The sequence below is a fragment of the Phoenix dactylifera genome, chromosome 13 (genome assembly GCF_051530095.1).
Source record: "Phoenix dactylifera cultivar Ajwa chromosome 13, Ajwa_hap1_PhDact_Kaust_v1.1, whole genome shotgun sequence".
NCBI classification, from domain to species: Eukaryota; Viridiplantae; Streptophyta; class Magnoliopsida; order Arecales; family Arecaceae; genus Phoenix; species Phoenix dactylifera.
Genome location: NC_143202.1, coordinates 22,903,255 through 22,921,324, shown reverse-complemented (window position 1 = coordinate 22,921,324; position 18,070 = coordinate 22,903,255). Strand labels below are relative to the sequence as shown.

At 33.6% G+C, this 18,070-nt stretch overlaps 1 protein-coding gene across 1 annotated transcript; it reads left to right on the top strand.

The window, feature by feature from the left end:
* Positions 1-902: 902 nt before the first annotated feature.
* On the top strand, positions 903-12,419 carry LOC103714779 (furostanol glycoside 26-O-beta-glucosidase-like). The gene is made up of 13 exons (XM_088709829.1): positions 903-1,141; positions 1,225-1,294; positions 4,173-4,231; positions 4,324-4,399; positions 4,662-4,739; positions 4,827-4,914; positions 5,524-5,767; positions 6,141-6,256; positions 6,367-6,587; positions 7,614-7,648; positions 9,904-10,003; positions 10,406-10,514; positions 12,049-12,419. Exons 1-13 carry the CDS (start codon positions 1,004-1,006, stop codon positions 12,215-12,217), a joined length of 1,503 nt encoding a protein of 500 aa, XP_088565955.1. The 5' UTR covers positions 903-1,003; the 3' UTR covers positions 12,218-12,419.
* The last annotated feature ends 5,651 nt before the right edge of the window (positions 12,420-18,070 follow it).

The following is an 18,070-nucleotide window of genomic DNA, read 5'->3' as shown; positions in this document are numbered from 1 at the left end:
ATTAGCATCTTACAGGGGCTAGTACAACATCGTTCGGTTTTACGGGAACCTTCAACTACCAAAAGTTTGGTCACTAAAAAACTCAAACTTTCTGCCCAATTTTTTCATCGGAAAAAGGCGACATTCGTAAAAGTTTTCCTGGACTAATTTTTTTTTTTAGTCCTTTAAGGGCCAAAATTTAGTTGCCAAAAGTTTTACCTCCAGCCCGCACGAAATATTGGACTCGTGCCAACTTGGTATTGTTTCCGTGACCAAATATGTATTTAGTCGGTGTAGGACAATTATTCAGTAACTAACAAGAATGTTGGTCGCAGATAGCCTTATTTTCAGCGACCAAATTTTAGTCACCAAACGTTTTACCTCCACCCCGCCAACTTGGTTTTGATTTTCCGCGACCAAATATGCATTTAGTTGGTGTAGGACAATCATTCAGTAACTAACAAGGATGTTGGTCGCCAATAGCCTTATTTGCAGCGACCACTATTCATTTAGTTGCCGAAAGTAGTCACTAAAAGTGTATTTTCTTGTAGTGATTGACGAAATGGTAAATATAGCTAGGGGAAAGAGACGGGACACGCGAACCCCACCCCCTATCTCCATCTAAGGTCTCTTTGTTCAGTCGCACATCGCTTTTCTCCTTTTAAACCCCACTTGGGCAACAAGTACATAGCCGAACCCACGAGAAATTATTGTCTACACTGCATGCACCATGTGATGCGCAGAGCTGATAACAGATTTTTGCGGGCCTCATCCATCAAGCATGTACCTTCGTGCACCACCACAAACATCAGAGGCTTTGATTGGTCGCATGCACAACCATTCTAATGAATGCAGTGTAGATAATAATTTCTTCACAACCCACCATATCCATCCCTATCAAAATTGTTGGCCATTAATGGTACACTACATGCACTTATCTCGATGATCGGCCTATAGATATAAGCCTTGCTTGCAGAGGCCTTCTCGTAATGCATTGAGCTCTGCTGGTGTGCATACTGCTGTCATGGAGCCTCCAGTAGAGTTTCCTCAGAAGAAGAGGAAAAGATCGGAACCTCCAACGGGGGTTTCAGCTATGGTGACTTTAGGAAGGAGTAGCTTCCCTCGTGGTTTTGCCTTCGGTGCTGCCTCTTCTGCTTACCAGGTCTCTCTCTCTCTCTCTCACCCACACACACACACACATCCATGCCACTAATATGGGCTGTTTGCTGATGGGACATGGTGAAGGTGGAAGGAGCGTGGAATGAAGGAGGTAAAGGGCCAAGTATATGGGACACCTTCACCCATAACAACAAAGGTTGTCGCTTTGAAACCTCCACTATCATTTTTTTCTTTTTCTTTGTACTTAAAAGTAAAAATCATATGAAACCATTGGAAGATCTAGGAAAAGAAAATGATTGCCCTGCAGGTGGACGCTTGCTACCCCAAAGACTAGGATAATAAATTGAAATTGTAAGTCAACTATTAGTTTATTTCTAAAGTTTAAGGATAATAAGTCATATATATATTAGTTTATTTCTAAAGTTTAAGGATAATGAGTTCCACAAACATGCTTCTACCGCTGCTCAAAATTCCTCTTTCCTTCCATAACTCGCCGTTGGATAGGTTATTCACGTATAATCCGTTCATGCATTGAAATACGGCCAGCTAACATAGCAATAGATTTTTTGCAAATATACCCTCCTAAATATTAGAATTTACGTGAGTACCTCTCAAAATTGATATTTGCATGTATACTCTTATAAAACACTCGTATTGTGTGTATATTTTTTTTTTCTTTTTTTCTTGCATATATACCTACACCATCTAACGTCGTTAAGAAATTAGCAGTTTAAAATTAAAATTACTAAAATACTCTTAATACGTAGACATGCAAAAATAAACATTTATAATAGTATACATACAAATAGAAACTTTATGAGGGTATTCATGTAATTTCACATATTCATGAGGGTTTATACATAAAAAATTTTAATTTTATTTTTGTCTATTTCAACTTGTTTTAACACTCGGTTTAGTCCGGTGCTTGCTCCTCAATATTTTTTGTGAAAATACTGCTCAGAGAAAAAGATAGATTAAATGATTAGATAACAAAGAGAGTTATGAAATTTTTTTCACTAATCATAAGATTATTCTACTTTATTCTTTTTCATTTATAACAACCATTATATCTTATTTTATCAAAAACTAGCGTATAATATTTATTGCTATAGATGCATATGAGGGCATGTATCGGAATATAGAAAGGGATTAAAATCTTTTAAAGGCACATAATAGATTGTAATGATCAAGCTTTCTTGCTCCTGCTTGTGAGTCCGAAGAGTTTTGAAATCCTTCAATAATTTTGTTTGGGAATGATTGATATTGTTCTTCCATCCATGAGAATAACAAGAATAAGGAAGCTTTTGGCAAAAATATACTATGATATATTAAGATGATAGATATCCCAAATAGTCGCCAAGGTGATTGTAACTAATAATTAAGATGGTTTCTACAATTAGGGATGGCAAAGATATATTAACCTGACTCAACCAAGCAATTTGGGTGGGGCATAGGTCAAGAAGTTCTTTAATTCAGGTTTGGTATAGTTCAAACTCTTGACTCGAACCCGAAACAGGTCGATATGGGTTAGAACTTTGACATGACTCGGATCATGATGATAGAGTTCTATTTGGACCACGCGATATAAGTCAAGTAAAATCATCCATGTCTTTAAGTAAAGATACTGCGAGTGATTAATTTTTTAAATATTACAAGTCATGAAATATAAAGATTTAGATATAGTATGCTGGGTTGATGGAAGAACAACCTTTGCATATTAGATTACTTTATGGGTCAAATGGGTTATGAGGGTCGACATATTAATGGTTATAAATCAAAGCTTCTTGACATGACATCAAGTCAGGTTAGCTACAGGTTAAGTTTTCATATATTACCATCCATATCTATAATAACCAAAAAGAAGTTTTCTAAATTTTATATTCTTTTTTAAGGAAAAAGATTTGGTATCAATTTATGTCTAGCTAGCACATTTACGGTGAGCATTTTAACTTAATTTCTCTTCATAGTTAGGTTTGTGTGGTGCAACTTGTTAATTTTATTTATGCACATAGACGTATTTACTCTATACTTGTTTGCAACCATGTTGAAGGATTCAACATAAAGTGTGAGCCAATCAAGGATCATGCCTCAATTACCCCATGATTCTTTAATTGAAGGTTGAAGAACAGTTTTGGTCAAAGTATCTAACACATGAGAATTAGTACTAAACTAATTATATATTATTCAAAGTATATTTATTGTTTTACGCTCAAAAAAGAAATATTGGTCTCTCTTTTTTCACACTTTTCATGCACCAGAGATTGGAGTTGTGCTTAGATTAGCTCTTGCCCTATAGTCAGTATGCATGAGGATCAACACCTCCTGATTAGTTCCATCTCTTCTTCAAATTCACATAACTAGAACATGGTCTGTACAGACATTTGCTGCACAAAGTTGGATACTTAATTTGGTTCCCTACTCATCTATTGTCCATAACTTCAATTGAAAATCAAAATAATCAAAAGGAGATGTATAAGCTAAGTATTCAAACCTAAAACTGCTAGAAATGACCAACAAAAAAAAGTTCGCTCAGAATCTCAACCTAGAGCAAGAACATACGTGCATGCATGCATATAATATATGTACATACGTACATACATATACATACACGACGCACATAAACATGTATTCAAATAATCAAAAAGAGATGTATAAGCTAAGTATTCAAACCTAAAACTGCTAGAAATGATCAACAAAAAAAAGTTCGCTTTGCATCTCAACCTAGAGCATGAACATACATGCATGCATGCATAAAATATTTGTACATACATACATACATACATACATATACATACACACACTTGACTATAATTACACACATAAACATGTATTTATATATATATAATTATTTTAATTTTAGCACCTATTCCCATAAGCAAAGACATACAGCATTAAGGAAACTAAGAAACTTTAATTTCCTGGTTATGCTCTTTTGCATGAGTAGAATCCTTGTTCAAATCTTTGTTGATGCTACATGGAAGGGTTGCTTTTTTATTTTCTTAAACTAAAGGTTTGTCTTTGCATATTGGGGCAGAATCCAGGTCTCATGTAAATGTTTTCACGATATTTTGTAGATAAAATTCGAGACAAAAGCACCGGAGACATTGCAACTGACTCATACCACAGATTCAAAGTAGGTATAGTGAAGGTCGACTAGATGGCTCTTTCCTTCCCTGTACTTATCATACCTCTTAACTCGAATCCTTTTACTTATAATGGTCACAGGAAGATGTTAAAATAATGAAGGATATAGGCATGGATTCATACCGATTCTCCATTTCTTGGTCAAGGATATTGCCAAGTAAAGTTCTAATTCTATGTTTCATGTCTATAGATATGTGTGCTTCTTCTAGTTGTTAAATTCTATGCATAGCTATGGAATTTGTTGAACTGAAGTATAAGCTAACCATCTAAGTTGCCAATTATCAATATAGATTTTGGAGTAGATGTCATACTTGCCTCCAAAATTTCATAAAAATTCTTTAAGATGAAACTTACTTGAACACCGAGGCAGATAGCTTGCATCAATTTTATCCATAATCATAAGCATCTTAACCTTGCAGAGGGCAAATTAAAAGATGGAGTAAACTCAGAAGGAATCAAATACTACAATGATCTCATCAACGAGTTAATAAAAAATGGTAATAACAAGTAAGGATAATCTTAGATGTTTTTCATCCTTTTGCAAGTCTCAGCAATTATGTAATACTTCCGTGATTATTTTGCAGGAATAAAGCCCTTTGTCACCCTATTTCATTGGGATGTACCACAAGCATTAGAGGATGCATATCAAGGCTTCTTGAGTATTGAGATTGTGTAAGTGTCTAAGTTCACTGACAATGATTTTTCTATTTTCATCATGTCATCGCCCAAAGATTATGATCAGCACTAGTATTTTTGGTGGAAATGTGGACAGAACTAATCTTAAATCTAAAGTTCCATAAGGCTATAACTTATATACTCAAAGGGTGAAGATAAAATCGAAATGAATGGGGTAAGATATGTTGGTAATGGTAATAATTACAAATAAGTCATTATATTTTACACAATTTCTAGCTTTAAATTTTAAAAAAGCAAATATTTCTTAACTCATTGTGATATTGTATTGTATAGGAGAATTGATAATGCAATTATTCCATCTGGATATATCTATAAGTGATATCATGTATCATGTTATAGGCTGCAGATTTATGATCCATTTTTGTATTTTGATTTCCAACTATGAACTTGTCTTTAATATGTAAGGGAACCTAATATGTATATAGTATATATTATTTTATAAAATTATTGTGCTGACTTTATGTAGTTCTAATTAATATCACCCAAGTTTGGATAAAAGCTTATATAGAAGTTATAATTAATTTGTAGTTCTCTTATGGTACATTTTTTGAACACTTCATTTTTTTTCTCTCATTTTTGTCTTAGGAACGACTTCAAGGATTTTGCAAACATATGCTTTGAAAAATTTGGAGACCGAGTTAAATACTGGATCACTTTAAATGAGCCATGGAGTTTTAGTAGTTTGGGATATTCTCTTGGAAATCATGCACCTGGGAGAAGCTCTTTAGGATCTTCGGAGGGTGACTCCATGAAGGAACCATATATTGTTGCTCACCACCTTATTCTTTCTCATGCAACAGCTGTTAGGCTCTACAAAAACCAATTTCAAGTAAGATGAAATTAAATTTTGTGATGATTAATTATTGCATATTACATATGTACTTGCTTTTTAATTGATAGTGTTACAAAAATTTTGAAATAAATTGTATCCATCAAATAAGTTCTATAAAATGATATAAACTATTTCAAAAATATAAATTATTTAACTTGTCATATTTACTAGCATTTCCAATCAGCTATTAAATGGGTGATTCTACATATTGAGAATGAACTCTATTACTTTCTTACATAAAATATATAAACAATTATACATTACTTTTAAATTGATTGGAATCCATCATATTTATTTAATTTTTAATTCATTTTTATTGTCTACATGCAATTTCGAACCTTATTAATACCAACTACGAATTTTATGTTAGGCTGAACAACAAGGTGAAGTAGGAATTACCCTTGTAAGTATGTGGTTTGAGCCATATTCAAAATTGTATCAAGACAAAGAGGCTGCAAATAGAGCCATTGAGTTCATGCTTGGATGGTTAGTAAAAATATAAATTATCATCATTATAATTTCTATAAAAATATATTAACATGTACATGGTATACTATTTTTTCTAACTTTCATCTTAATTAATCAAATTTACACAGGTACATGGATCCATTAGTCTATGGAGATTATCCATTCAACATGAGAGCATTGGTTGGGGAGAGGCTTCCTTTCTTTGCAAGCGAGCAGTCAGAGATGATTAAAGAATCCTATGATTTTATTGGAATTAACTATTATACTTCTAGATATGCAAAAAGTGTTTCAATCTCACAGAACTGTTCACCTACTATTAGCATTAATGACTCATATGCCGAGCAATTTGGTATGTCAATTGATTGACTAATTTAATGAAAATATTTTATGTTTGCAAGTTTCTTCTATATTTAATTTTTTTATTACTTTTAGGAGGTACATATTCTTTCATCATCCAAAATGGCTTTTCTTTCTACTCTAAAGTTTGAATGTAAAGACAAAAAAAAAAATGAAAAATTTTGATCTTTTTTGGTTTTCTCAAAGTTGTTAATCATTTATTTCACTTCTTAGGGCTTAAATACATATACTTTGTACCTATTTTGATTTTCTATGAATAGTCTATCAAACCCTCATCGCTACATATGTTAGGTTTTTGCCTGTCTTTTTTCTCAAAAAGTAAAGAAAGCCCCACCCCCTCCTTGCTCTATGATTTTTATTAAAGAAAATAAAATATGAATTGCATAAAAGAAAGAGAGAAGGATACTTCAATCAACATAATAATCTAAATATTTGATAGTTTCCTATTTCTATATTTTTTAATTACGGTGATGTTTCTAAATTAATAAAATTAGGATATAACATATTATCAATAGTTTCATATTTATTTTTAATATGTATATACTAAATTGTGATAAAATGGATGAGTATATGTTCATTTAAGAATTAAGTGCCTCTTTTTTAGATAGAAATTAAGTTCTAAGTTAGGTATTCTTATAGTTTATAAGGAATTACGGTACTTTGTTAGCATATTAAATTTAGTATTATGGTTATGGAAACTTTCGGAAATGGATATGGTTATGTTTAGAAAATACAGTCATTGAGTTAAAACTGATATCTCAGTAATTATACGAAGCTTATCTTGTTAAAATTTATCATCTAAAATACTAACATATATTATTACTTGTTCTATTTTTTGAGATATTATACATATATAAGATAGGATGCTACTTATTCATGATAGTATTTAGAACCTAAAGCTAAAATATAGTTGATACAATGCTTCTTTTATGAAAAGAATAATCATTTGAAGCAATTTGAAAGCCATATTTTTAGTCACTTGTCCAATAATTATACTCTTTTTTTTTTTTTATTGCAGAAACAAAAGATGATGGTGTTCCTATTGGACAATTGGTAAAATGTCATCTTCTTTTTTTAGTTATTATTTTGCCCTGCAAATGAGTTGCACTTGAAATAGTTATATATTCAATCCCAATTTCTTTTAATAAATGAAGAAATTCTATCTTCTAATTCACTTAGAATATGCATTGCTAACATGCTATTTTCTATTAAAGGTTTCTCATACTTGGCATAGCCTGTATTTGGATGATATAATTAGTTAAACTAGTAAATTGAACTCAGATTTTACAAATGGCAACTTAGACTTCGTATGTCTTCGAGAATACTATTATATTTTAATTTTTGACAATTGTACTAAAGAGTGGAGATCTAATCATTGATGATACATCACTAAGCTATCTATAGAAAAAAAAATTGCTAAACTATGGAACTATAAACTTTCAAGTCTAAATCTTATATTTAACTCATATAATGTCGCTACATAATTTTTTTTCTAAAATAGAGTGAAGAAATTTATTTTTCTCCTTCAAAGGCTAATGGAGAAATATAGATAAAAGACCAAGATATCTATATAGTTTTTATTGATTTAAAGAAAACATACAATAGAGTTCCTAGAGAAGTCATACGATGAGTGTCAGAGAATAAAAAAAAATGTTATATATTTTAATGTGATCAAGGGCATGCATGATAGAGTAGTTACTAGTGTGAGAGCTATTGATGGTAATACTAATAAGCTTCTAATTATAATAGGTTTACACCAAAAATCTACTTTAAGGTCTTACCCTTTTGCGCAAGTTATAAATAAGCTTACTAAGTATATTCAGGGTAATATTCCTTGGTGCATGCTTTTTATAGATGATATGGCCTTGGTGAGTGAAGCTAAGGTCATGATGAATCATAAGTTGGAATGATGGAGAAGTGTAATTAGAATCCAATAATTTTAGATTAAGTAGAACCAATATGGAATACATTGAATACAATTAAATTAGTAAAATTCAAAATAAAGATGAAAGTAAAAATTGAGGATCATGAAGTTTCCACGAATGTCATTTTTTTTTTGGTAGCTAAGATCGATTGTTCTCTAGAAAGGGGAGATTGAAGAGAATAATATCCATAGAATTAAAACAAGTTTGGATAAAATGGAAAAGTTATTTGGAATATTATATTATCATAGGATATCTACCAAGTTGGAAAAAAATTATAGAATAACTATATGACTAGCTATGCTTTATGGAATAGAATATTGGGCAATTAAAACTAATATGCGAACAAGATGAATGTCGTCGAAACAAAAATACTGCGAGAGATATCTAGTCATACAAAAAAAATAAAAAGAATAAGAAATAAAGTTATTCATAAAAAGATGAAGGTACCATCAATTAAGGACAAATTGAAAGCAGGATAATTTAGATAGTTTGGACATATATAATAATATAAGCCAAGGGATGAACTGGTATAAAAGAGTGATTATATATATATATATATATATATATAAGGAAAGAGGGAGAAAGGTAGATCAAAAATTACATAGGATGAAGTAGTAAGAAAGAATTTGACTTCTCAACATCATTACAAATATATAGCCTTAAACTGAGCAGAATGGAGAAATAAAATTCATGTAGCGACCTTGACTAATTTAGGATAAAGGTTTAGTTGAGTTTAGTTGAATGGAATAGAAACACAATTCATATAAAGGATAAAACAATGATATGAAAGTGTTAGAGGCCAAGGTACATATTCAATTTAGTACTTGAAATGATAGTTGATATGGAGAAAATGACTCCATAGATCAACATTTTGTAATTTTTCTATTGCTAGTTGTAGAGTAAATTGATATCCTTCTCGTATATTTTTTTTTTTGGTAATGTCAATTATGTAATTAAATTAAATAAGGGGATCCAAAAAGGAACTAACTTATTTTTTAACTTATAAAGTACAATTTATTTACGAATGCTAAAGTAATGATAGTTTCTTATCAAACCAATATTCAAAAAAATAAAAGGCATAATGTCCCGAATCTTCGATGATCATTTAGAAATAACAGAAAGTGGATAAGTTTTGAATCAATATATACACGAATGTTGATAGTTTGTCATTTGATTTATATATACTCCATATATTGTAAATTGAAGGTAGCCATAACTTAGGAAAACTACATACTCCCTTTGCTCTTATAAAAATTCATCTTTTAAATCCTTAAATATTTTACTTTCATGTAACATTATATTTATTTCTCATTATTAAGGATATATTCTTTTAATATTATTTGTATGACCAAGATTTCATCTAATGCACTTTCCTTCTTGCAGGATGGTACATGGATATATGTCTACCCTTGTGGAATAAAAAATCTTTTATTATATACAAAGAGGAGATATAAAGACCCAAAAATATACATCACTGAAAATGGTTAGTAATTTTACAATGCAAATATGGTTAGATATAAGGGCATATGATTGGGCAAAAATTAATTAAAGTTGTTTTTGTTGCATGTGTTATGCTTTTTGGTTTGCAAAACAAAATCTTTTGTCCAAAGAAACTAAAATAAAAATTATAGGTAAATCTATGATTAACCTATTGCTAATTTTCAAGTTGCCTTAGAGTACATTTTATGTAGAACTACAAAACATTGTCTTTCATTGCATATTTTTCAAACACTTATAAATAAATAGAATCATCAGATCAAATTTACGAAAACTTTAGATAAATTTGGAATATGAAATGATATTCTTCCTTTACTCCTCGATGGAGCATAAGCCTCTTATCTCTACTATTTTTCTTATTGTTAGAAATAAAACTCTCTTTTTACAGGTACTTGTGAACTAGACAATTCAATTCTAACATTGAAACAAGCACGTGATGATCCACATAGAATCAATTACCTCTCCGTCCATCTTGCTCAAATTCGTGAAGCCATACAGTAAGTCAACATATCTTAGATGTGACTTCACTATAAGCTTGGTGAAATTGTAGTGATCTCATACATGATATTTCTATGAACTATTGCTTTCATAAATATACAAACTTTAACAAACAAAAGATGGTTAATATATATAGTATGTACATCCAAGAATAATATAATTATACTTATTAATAAGCCTTCAGCATATATAGAATAACAATACTATCTTTTTTTCTTGATATGTAGGACCAAAAGGATTTACAAAGTTTAGCTAAACCACCATAAAATAATGCCAAGGGCTACTATGTAATTGGTATTCATGATTAGTATAAGAGAAGCTATTGCATACATCCTTGTGATACAAATTACTTGTACAATAGATATTAAGGTAATTAGACTTGTGTAGACATGTGTTGAGCCCAGCCTATTATACAAGTAATTTATATCATAAGCCAATAGAAAAACTACAAGTAATTGATATTGAGTTCATTTATATCCAAAGCTACTCTTGGATATTTATAAATATAGGTCTAGCCCAGCCTGCAATTTTATGATTTTGCTGGTTGTACTGGCCCAGCCTACAAATTCCATAGGATTTTCAGTCCATTCATATGTAGCCACGATGGAGACTGGAAAATGGAAAAAAGGTGATCATATAGGGGAGGGTTTTCCATATCTTTTTCAAGTGATTCCTTGTTGATTCCATCAGATACATATCGATTTCTTTTCAATGGATCTAGAATAGATAGATATCTTGTCTCATCAATAGAAAGAAATGGGAGATTTATCCTATTTTTGAAAGATTTCCTCTTCTCTATCCATTCCTACTCTGTCGATCTTTTTGAACAGATCGGCCCATCTATTAATCGATTTGAAAATAACATTCATCTCACTTTTCGTTCATTTCTTCCGTACCATAATCGCCGCCATAATAAGAAAGAAACAAGCAAAACAGTTAGAAACGCTCGTTTCGCCATGCCCAACATTTCTTATTTACAGAAACGCCAACAAAATGTTTTGATTAGGACTTCGTAGAGCTGGTGTTGTTGTCTCTGCGTAGGGCCATCCCCCACTCCCGTACCAGGGCACTGAAGGGTTTTACTTTTGAAACAGGCGGCTGTATTTTGCTGACATGCTTTGGTCTTGCTTGTGTGCCCATAGCTCAAAATAGGTAACACAATGGCCGCTGCCTATAGTTGTTTTACATCAGACTATTAGAATTTAATCACATAAGTAATTCAATAGTATCTTCTACTGCTTGAATCTTAATCCTATATTGCAAAAGAAGTGTAGAGTATACTGCACAATATGATGTGATTACCAGCATAAGTTATCGCCTGTGAACTTTGGTCCATGAAGACTAGCATACATACTTTTTTCCTACAAACAGAATGAGGTTCTAGATTATGACTAGTGCTCATTGTTCAGATTTTGAGATTTTTTTATAATAAGAAAATCATACATAAAATAAATTCATTTAAATTAATAATCATTTTGCTGTAGAATTTCACTTTATTTGATTCTCTAACCATTATCTCTTTATTAATTGTAGAGAGGGAGTCCTTGTGAAAGGATACTTTGCTTGGTCTCTTACGGACAATTTTGAATGGGACAAAGGCTACACCCAACGATTTGGGCTAACATATATCGATTATGATGATGACCTCAAGCGCTATCCAAAAAAGTCTGCCGAATGGTTCACTAGGTTTCTTTATTCCTAAACTGCGTCTCATTAAAACCGTCCGGCTTCTATGGGCTGGCTCTAGTTGGGTTTCTTTCTACAATTGGTTCATGTTTCAGTGAAGATTAACTTCCCGTAGTAGTGGTGTGCTGAAATAAAAGAGTAGCGTCTAAACGTTTATGAGATTTGTTCGTCACTTTTATGCAATGCATACTACTCCCTTGATGGTAGATTATCTGCAATTGTTTGATATTTTTTACGAATTCCTAGACATATAAAACTCTGATCGCATAAGCAGCATATAAACAAAAGAAATCCACCAAGAATGGTCCATATATATAGAGTTTTTTTTTATTAACCATTTAAGGATGTCAATGTATGCTGCTAGACTTGGTCCCAAATTACAACGATTAACACACATTATTGGCAAAGATGTCCATGAGCCTTGAGCTATGCAAGATAGGATTTTAGAGACAGCCAAGCTCAAGCAAGCAAAAATGTTCTGCATGACTTTCAGTATCAAATTATGTTACGATGTGAGGCTAAAGTGATGGCACTTGAGATAGAAACCATCGTAAAATAATGGCCGGAAATAGAGATGGGCATTAAACGGGCCGTGCCTGGCCCGACCTGCTACTAAACGGGCCGTGCCAGGCACGGCCCGCTTAGCCTAAAAGCTAAGCCCGGCCCGGCCCTAGGCCCGTGGGGTGGCGGGCCGTGCCGGGCCCTGGCACGAGACGGGCCGTGCCTAGCACGGCCCGTATGGCAAAAAAAAAATAGCTGTTACGGGCCGTGCCTGGCACGGCCCGTCTGGCAAAAAAAACCGTTGCCATAACGGCTATTTTTGGTTTTTACCCAAAATACCCCTCCCAACAATCATAAAACAGCTAATTTGAGGGGTATTTTGGGAAAAAAATATTTGGAGTCCTATAAATACCTCTTTCCTCCCTCATTCTCACCACACCAAACTAACTCTTCTCTCCTTCTCTACTACTACTATTTCTCTCTTCTAGCAATATTTAGCAAGTGCTCTTCTAGCAATTTAATTTTTAGTTTGTATTTACCAAGTGTTCAAGTGATACACAAGAGGAGGTTCTTGTTGAGAGCACAAGAGGAAGCGCACAAATCTCGGCTCTACCTCTGGTTCTCTACTCAATTCCTCCTTGTGGTTAGTTTTTATTTTTCGCATTCATCAATTTAGATATGTCATCTTTTGAGGAAAGTTATTTTAGCATTCCTCATGTTTCTGAGAGAAAAGAAACTAATCCCCAACCCCATGTTCCTAGTTCCTCTAGAACTAGTGAACCGAGTGAAGATCAAATCTCTTCTCGTAAGAGGACTAGTGCTGTATGGAATGAATTTGATAGAATTATGGTTGATGGAGTCTGGAAAGCAAAATGTAAAAAATGTATCAAACTTTATAGTTGTAGTAGTAGTGGGGGAACAGGCCATTTAAAAAGACATCAAGAGAGTCATAGGATGCATGATTCTCATCTTCAAAGTACCCTTAATATATAAGGGGGATCACTTTTAGGTAATTTTGCATATAATCATGAAAATCAAAGAAAAGCACTTGTAAAATGGATAGTTAAGGATGAATTACTTTTTAGTTTATGTGAATCTTTTAATTTTGAAGAATATGTTCAATTAAACCTACAACCTACTTATAAAAGAACTAGTAGACGTACATTTAGAAGAGTAGCTATGACTAATTTTTTAGCAATGAGACAAAGTTTAATTGAAACACTCTCTACTTTAAATATAAAAGTTTCATGAACTTCTGATATTTGGTTAGCATCTGTAGGTAGTAATTGTTTTATTGCTATTACTGCTCATTATATTGATAATAATTGGCAATTAAATAAACGTATTCTTGCTTTTCGTGCTTTTGATTTTCCACATTCTGGGCAACAAATTTCAAATGTCATTTATCAAACAGCATGTTCATATAATATTAATGATAAAATTATGTCTATTACTTTTGATAATGCATCTAATAATAATTCTGCTGTTACATTATTAAAGGACTCATTGCATCCCATGTTAAATGAAAATTTATTGCATATTAGATGTGCATGTCATATCTTAAATCTTTCTGTTCAAGCTGGCATGGGCATGATTCAAGATGTCATTTCAAAAATTAGAAATGCAGTTTCTTTTATTCATGCTTCAAGATCAAGACTTCAAGAATTTAAAAAACTATGTATAAATCATGGTAAACATTTTAAAAAATTTAAACTTGATGTAATTACTCGTTGGAACTCAACATATAGCATGATACATGATGCATACCCATATAAAAACTTATTAAGTGCATATATTAATGATCGTGGATTAGGCTTTACATTGACTGAAATTGATTGGAATTAAGGTAAAAAATTTGGAAGATTTTTTGCTTAGTTTTTATAATGCTACTAATGTTCTTTCTGGTATTTATTACCCAACTTCATGTTCATTTTTACAACAAGCATATATGATTAGTCAAAAATCTGCAGAACATAGATATGATGATGTTTTAATGCCTATTATTAAAGAAATAGAATCTAAATGGAATGAGTATTGGGACAAGATATGTCCTATGCATAACTTAGCTGCTGTATTTGATCCAAGAGTGAAATTGAATGGCGTACTAATTTTACTTGATGCATATTGTGAAAATATGATTCAAGATCCTGAACCTGCTAAAATTGAGGTAAAACAACTTCTTTATGATATTTATGCTATATATGATGAAAAAATTCGTGGATCTAGATTTTCCGTACAAAGCTCTATTTCTTCTTCTAGTAGTTCTCGTTTGTCATCTATTTTTTCATTCATTGCACAGAGAAAACACACACATGCTTCAAGTTCATCTTCATCTTCTTCATCTTTAAGTAGTGAATTAGAATTTTATTTACGAAATGATCTTCAGTCTGTATATGATGAAAATCAAATAGAGAGTCTAGATGTATTATCTTGGTGGAAGAGTGTTAAAGATCAATATCCTGTTATGTCTGCAATTGCACGCGATGTTTTAGCTGTGCCGATGTCCACAGTAACATCGGAATCCGCTTTTAGTGCAGGTCGGCGTGTTCTTGATGAAAAGAGAAGCAGGATGACTGGCGAAACGGTTGAGATGCTTCTTTGCTTCAAAGATTGGTTGGATGCTGAGGCGAGACTTCAAGATAAAGGTGGACATGATACAACATTCTCTGATGATGATGATACAAACACTACTGAATAGTGAATACTGATGATTAGTAAGATTTCAATCATTTATTTTTATTTCTTAATTTTTTATAATTGTACATTTTTATTTTTTTAATTGTTAAAGTGAGTCATCTCTATTTTTTTCCCTTTCTTATTGTATTCTGGATGTCAGACCAAGGTCCAAACCTCCCTTCATGTACCATTTTGATTTAAATTAATAAACTGGTAGGGGTCTATGCCAAACCCCCCACCATTAAGGTGGCTTCATATTAATAAATCCTTAGTTCCCAATATTTATTAATTTATTAAAAAAATTTTATTCCCATTTATTTTAAGGGGGACGAGCCGTGCCTGGCCCGGCCCAGGCCCGGTTCAGGCCCTTATGGGCCATTCCGGGCTGGTTCGCGGGCCGTGCCGTGCTTGGCCCACGAATCGTGCCAGCCCAGGCCCTTATGGGCCGTGCCGGGCTGGCTCGCGGGCCGTGCCGTGCTTGGCCCACGAATCGTGCCAGCCCAGGCCCTTATGGGTTGGGCCGGGCTCGGCCCGCGGGCCAGGAATTCGTAACCCAGCCCGACCCCCTTTTATGGGCCGTGCTAGGCACGGCCCGTTACTGTAGCCCGCTTCGTGCCGAGCCGGGCCGGGCCATGGGCGGCCCGGCCCAATGCCCATCTCTAGCTGGAAACTGACTATGTCAATTCATTATAACATCGAGGCTCCACATGTTGTGTTGATGGCTCAGTCGGGTACATAGGTTGATCAACCCAAAAAAAAAAAAAAATCTGAACCTAGATGTTTTGTAATCACATTGAAATGTTATGCTCAAGTTCAACTCAATGCTTTTTATGGACCGCCAAGCGAAAACAAATCCTCCAAAATCTGATCTGTACAAGATTGCTAAAATTTGGATGATTGGTAGATTTTGACAAACCCAGATAAAAACTTAGTGAAGATTCCCCTTTTCAGCTAAAAGCAATCCTTTTATAATATACCTAACGATACATTTTAAGTTGCCTTATTGCTAAGCATTCGCTAGACATAACCAGACCACTCTACGAGGCCAAGCATTTAGAGGTTTTACAACAGACAAATCACCCTGAATGGAAAACATCAGACACCTGAATCTGGGTGGCAGGATCCCACAGCCAAGACCTGTTGATATCAATCATCATTAAAGTTTGACTAATAAATCAATACACATAGAGGCAACAATTTAAATACAATATATCACTAAAGTTTGACCACAAGCCGCAGAGTGCGCTGTTTGTACCTAGTGTCTTCATGTAAAAGATTTTAGTTTAAACATTTGTATCCCTTTAAAAAACTAATATGCAATACATATGGGATCCAGGTGTTATTTGACGGGGGGGGGGGGGGGGGGGCATACAACAGAAGTCATTTATCACTGCCACAGATGTGACAACTGCCCCCGCTTCTTCCCTTTTTTTTGGATACAGTAATAATATTATCGTAATTAAATGAAAGCAAGAAACAAACAGAAAAAATGTCACGAGACATACAATTACAACTTCGAGTTTATTTTTAAGGTTGCAAGCCTCACTAAATCCTTCCTCAAGATCTTACCTGCAGCATTCTTTTGTATTGAATTCACAAACAAAACATGATGGATCCTTTTGTATGGTGCAACCTGCGCCATCAAGAAAAAAGAAGCAAGTTATTGTGAAACCTCAAGCCATTAAAGAGAGAACCAGACGACAAGCTGGATTTTTCTCCCTCGAATATACTTAAAATTATGAAGATGATCGAGAAAGAAATACCTGTTGAGCCACAAATTCCATGAGTTGGTCTTAAGATGACCATCTCACTGCTGTTTCATCAACTAATCACTCCTGCTTCACAGTCACTCGAACTCATTGCAAGCTTCATATGTTACTCTGTTTTCCAGAATATTCACAACCGATCTCTTCTCCCAGGTTCCAGAGTATTCATTGTAACTGCATTCTGTTATTTCCATAATGGATCATTGGATCTGACTGTGTATAAAAAGGGCTGTAAGAGACTCAGCTTTGTGTGTGAAGATATAGAGAAGTAGGAACTGTGTGCCAGATACTATAGCAATGTATCAGACACTGTTCATTCTCATATACTTCCTCTAACTCATCATCTTCTCTATTGTCATCCTTCTGTATCTCTTTATGGTATCAGAGCAGGAGGTTCTGACGCCTTTCTCTCTAGAAGTGGTTCTTCCTCCACTAGACAACGATCAAATGGAGTCTCCTGGATCTGAGCAAGTCACCAGGTCAGCTGAATCATCAGGATCCTTAGATGATCCCTTAACTTCACCCAGGTTGAAATTCTTGATTTCAAAAATACAGAATCTAGTCTCCACCCAGCTCCAATCCGATAACTATCTCACCTGGAGGTCTCAAGTCACTCGCCTTTTCAAAGCGAGTGGCTTCTTTGGTTTTTTAGATGGTACTTCCACCTGTGTTCCATCTTCCATTGCCGATAAGAACAGAAGCTATGAACTCTGGTTGCTGACAGACCAGTTCTTAGCTTCTGCCATTAACTCCACCATTTCTTCTTCTATCTTACCATACGTGATCAATCTAGATCACTGTTTTCAGATCTGGACTACCTTAGAATGTCGATTAAATTCGGCTACAAGGAGTCATGTAATGCAACTCAAAAATGAATTGCACAACATAAGGAAAATGGATCTTCCAATGCAGCAGTTTCTCCATGA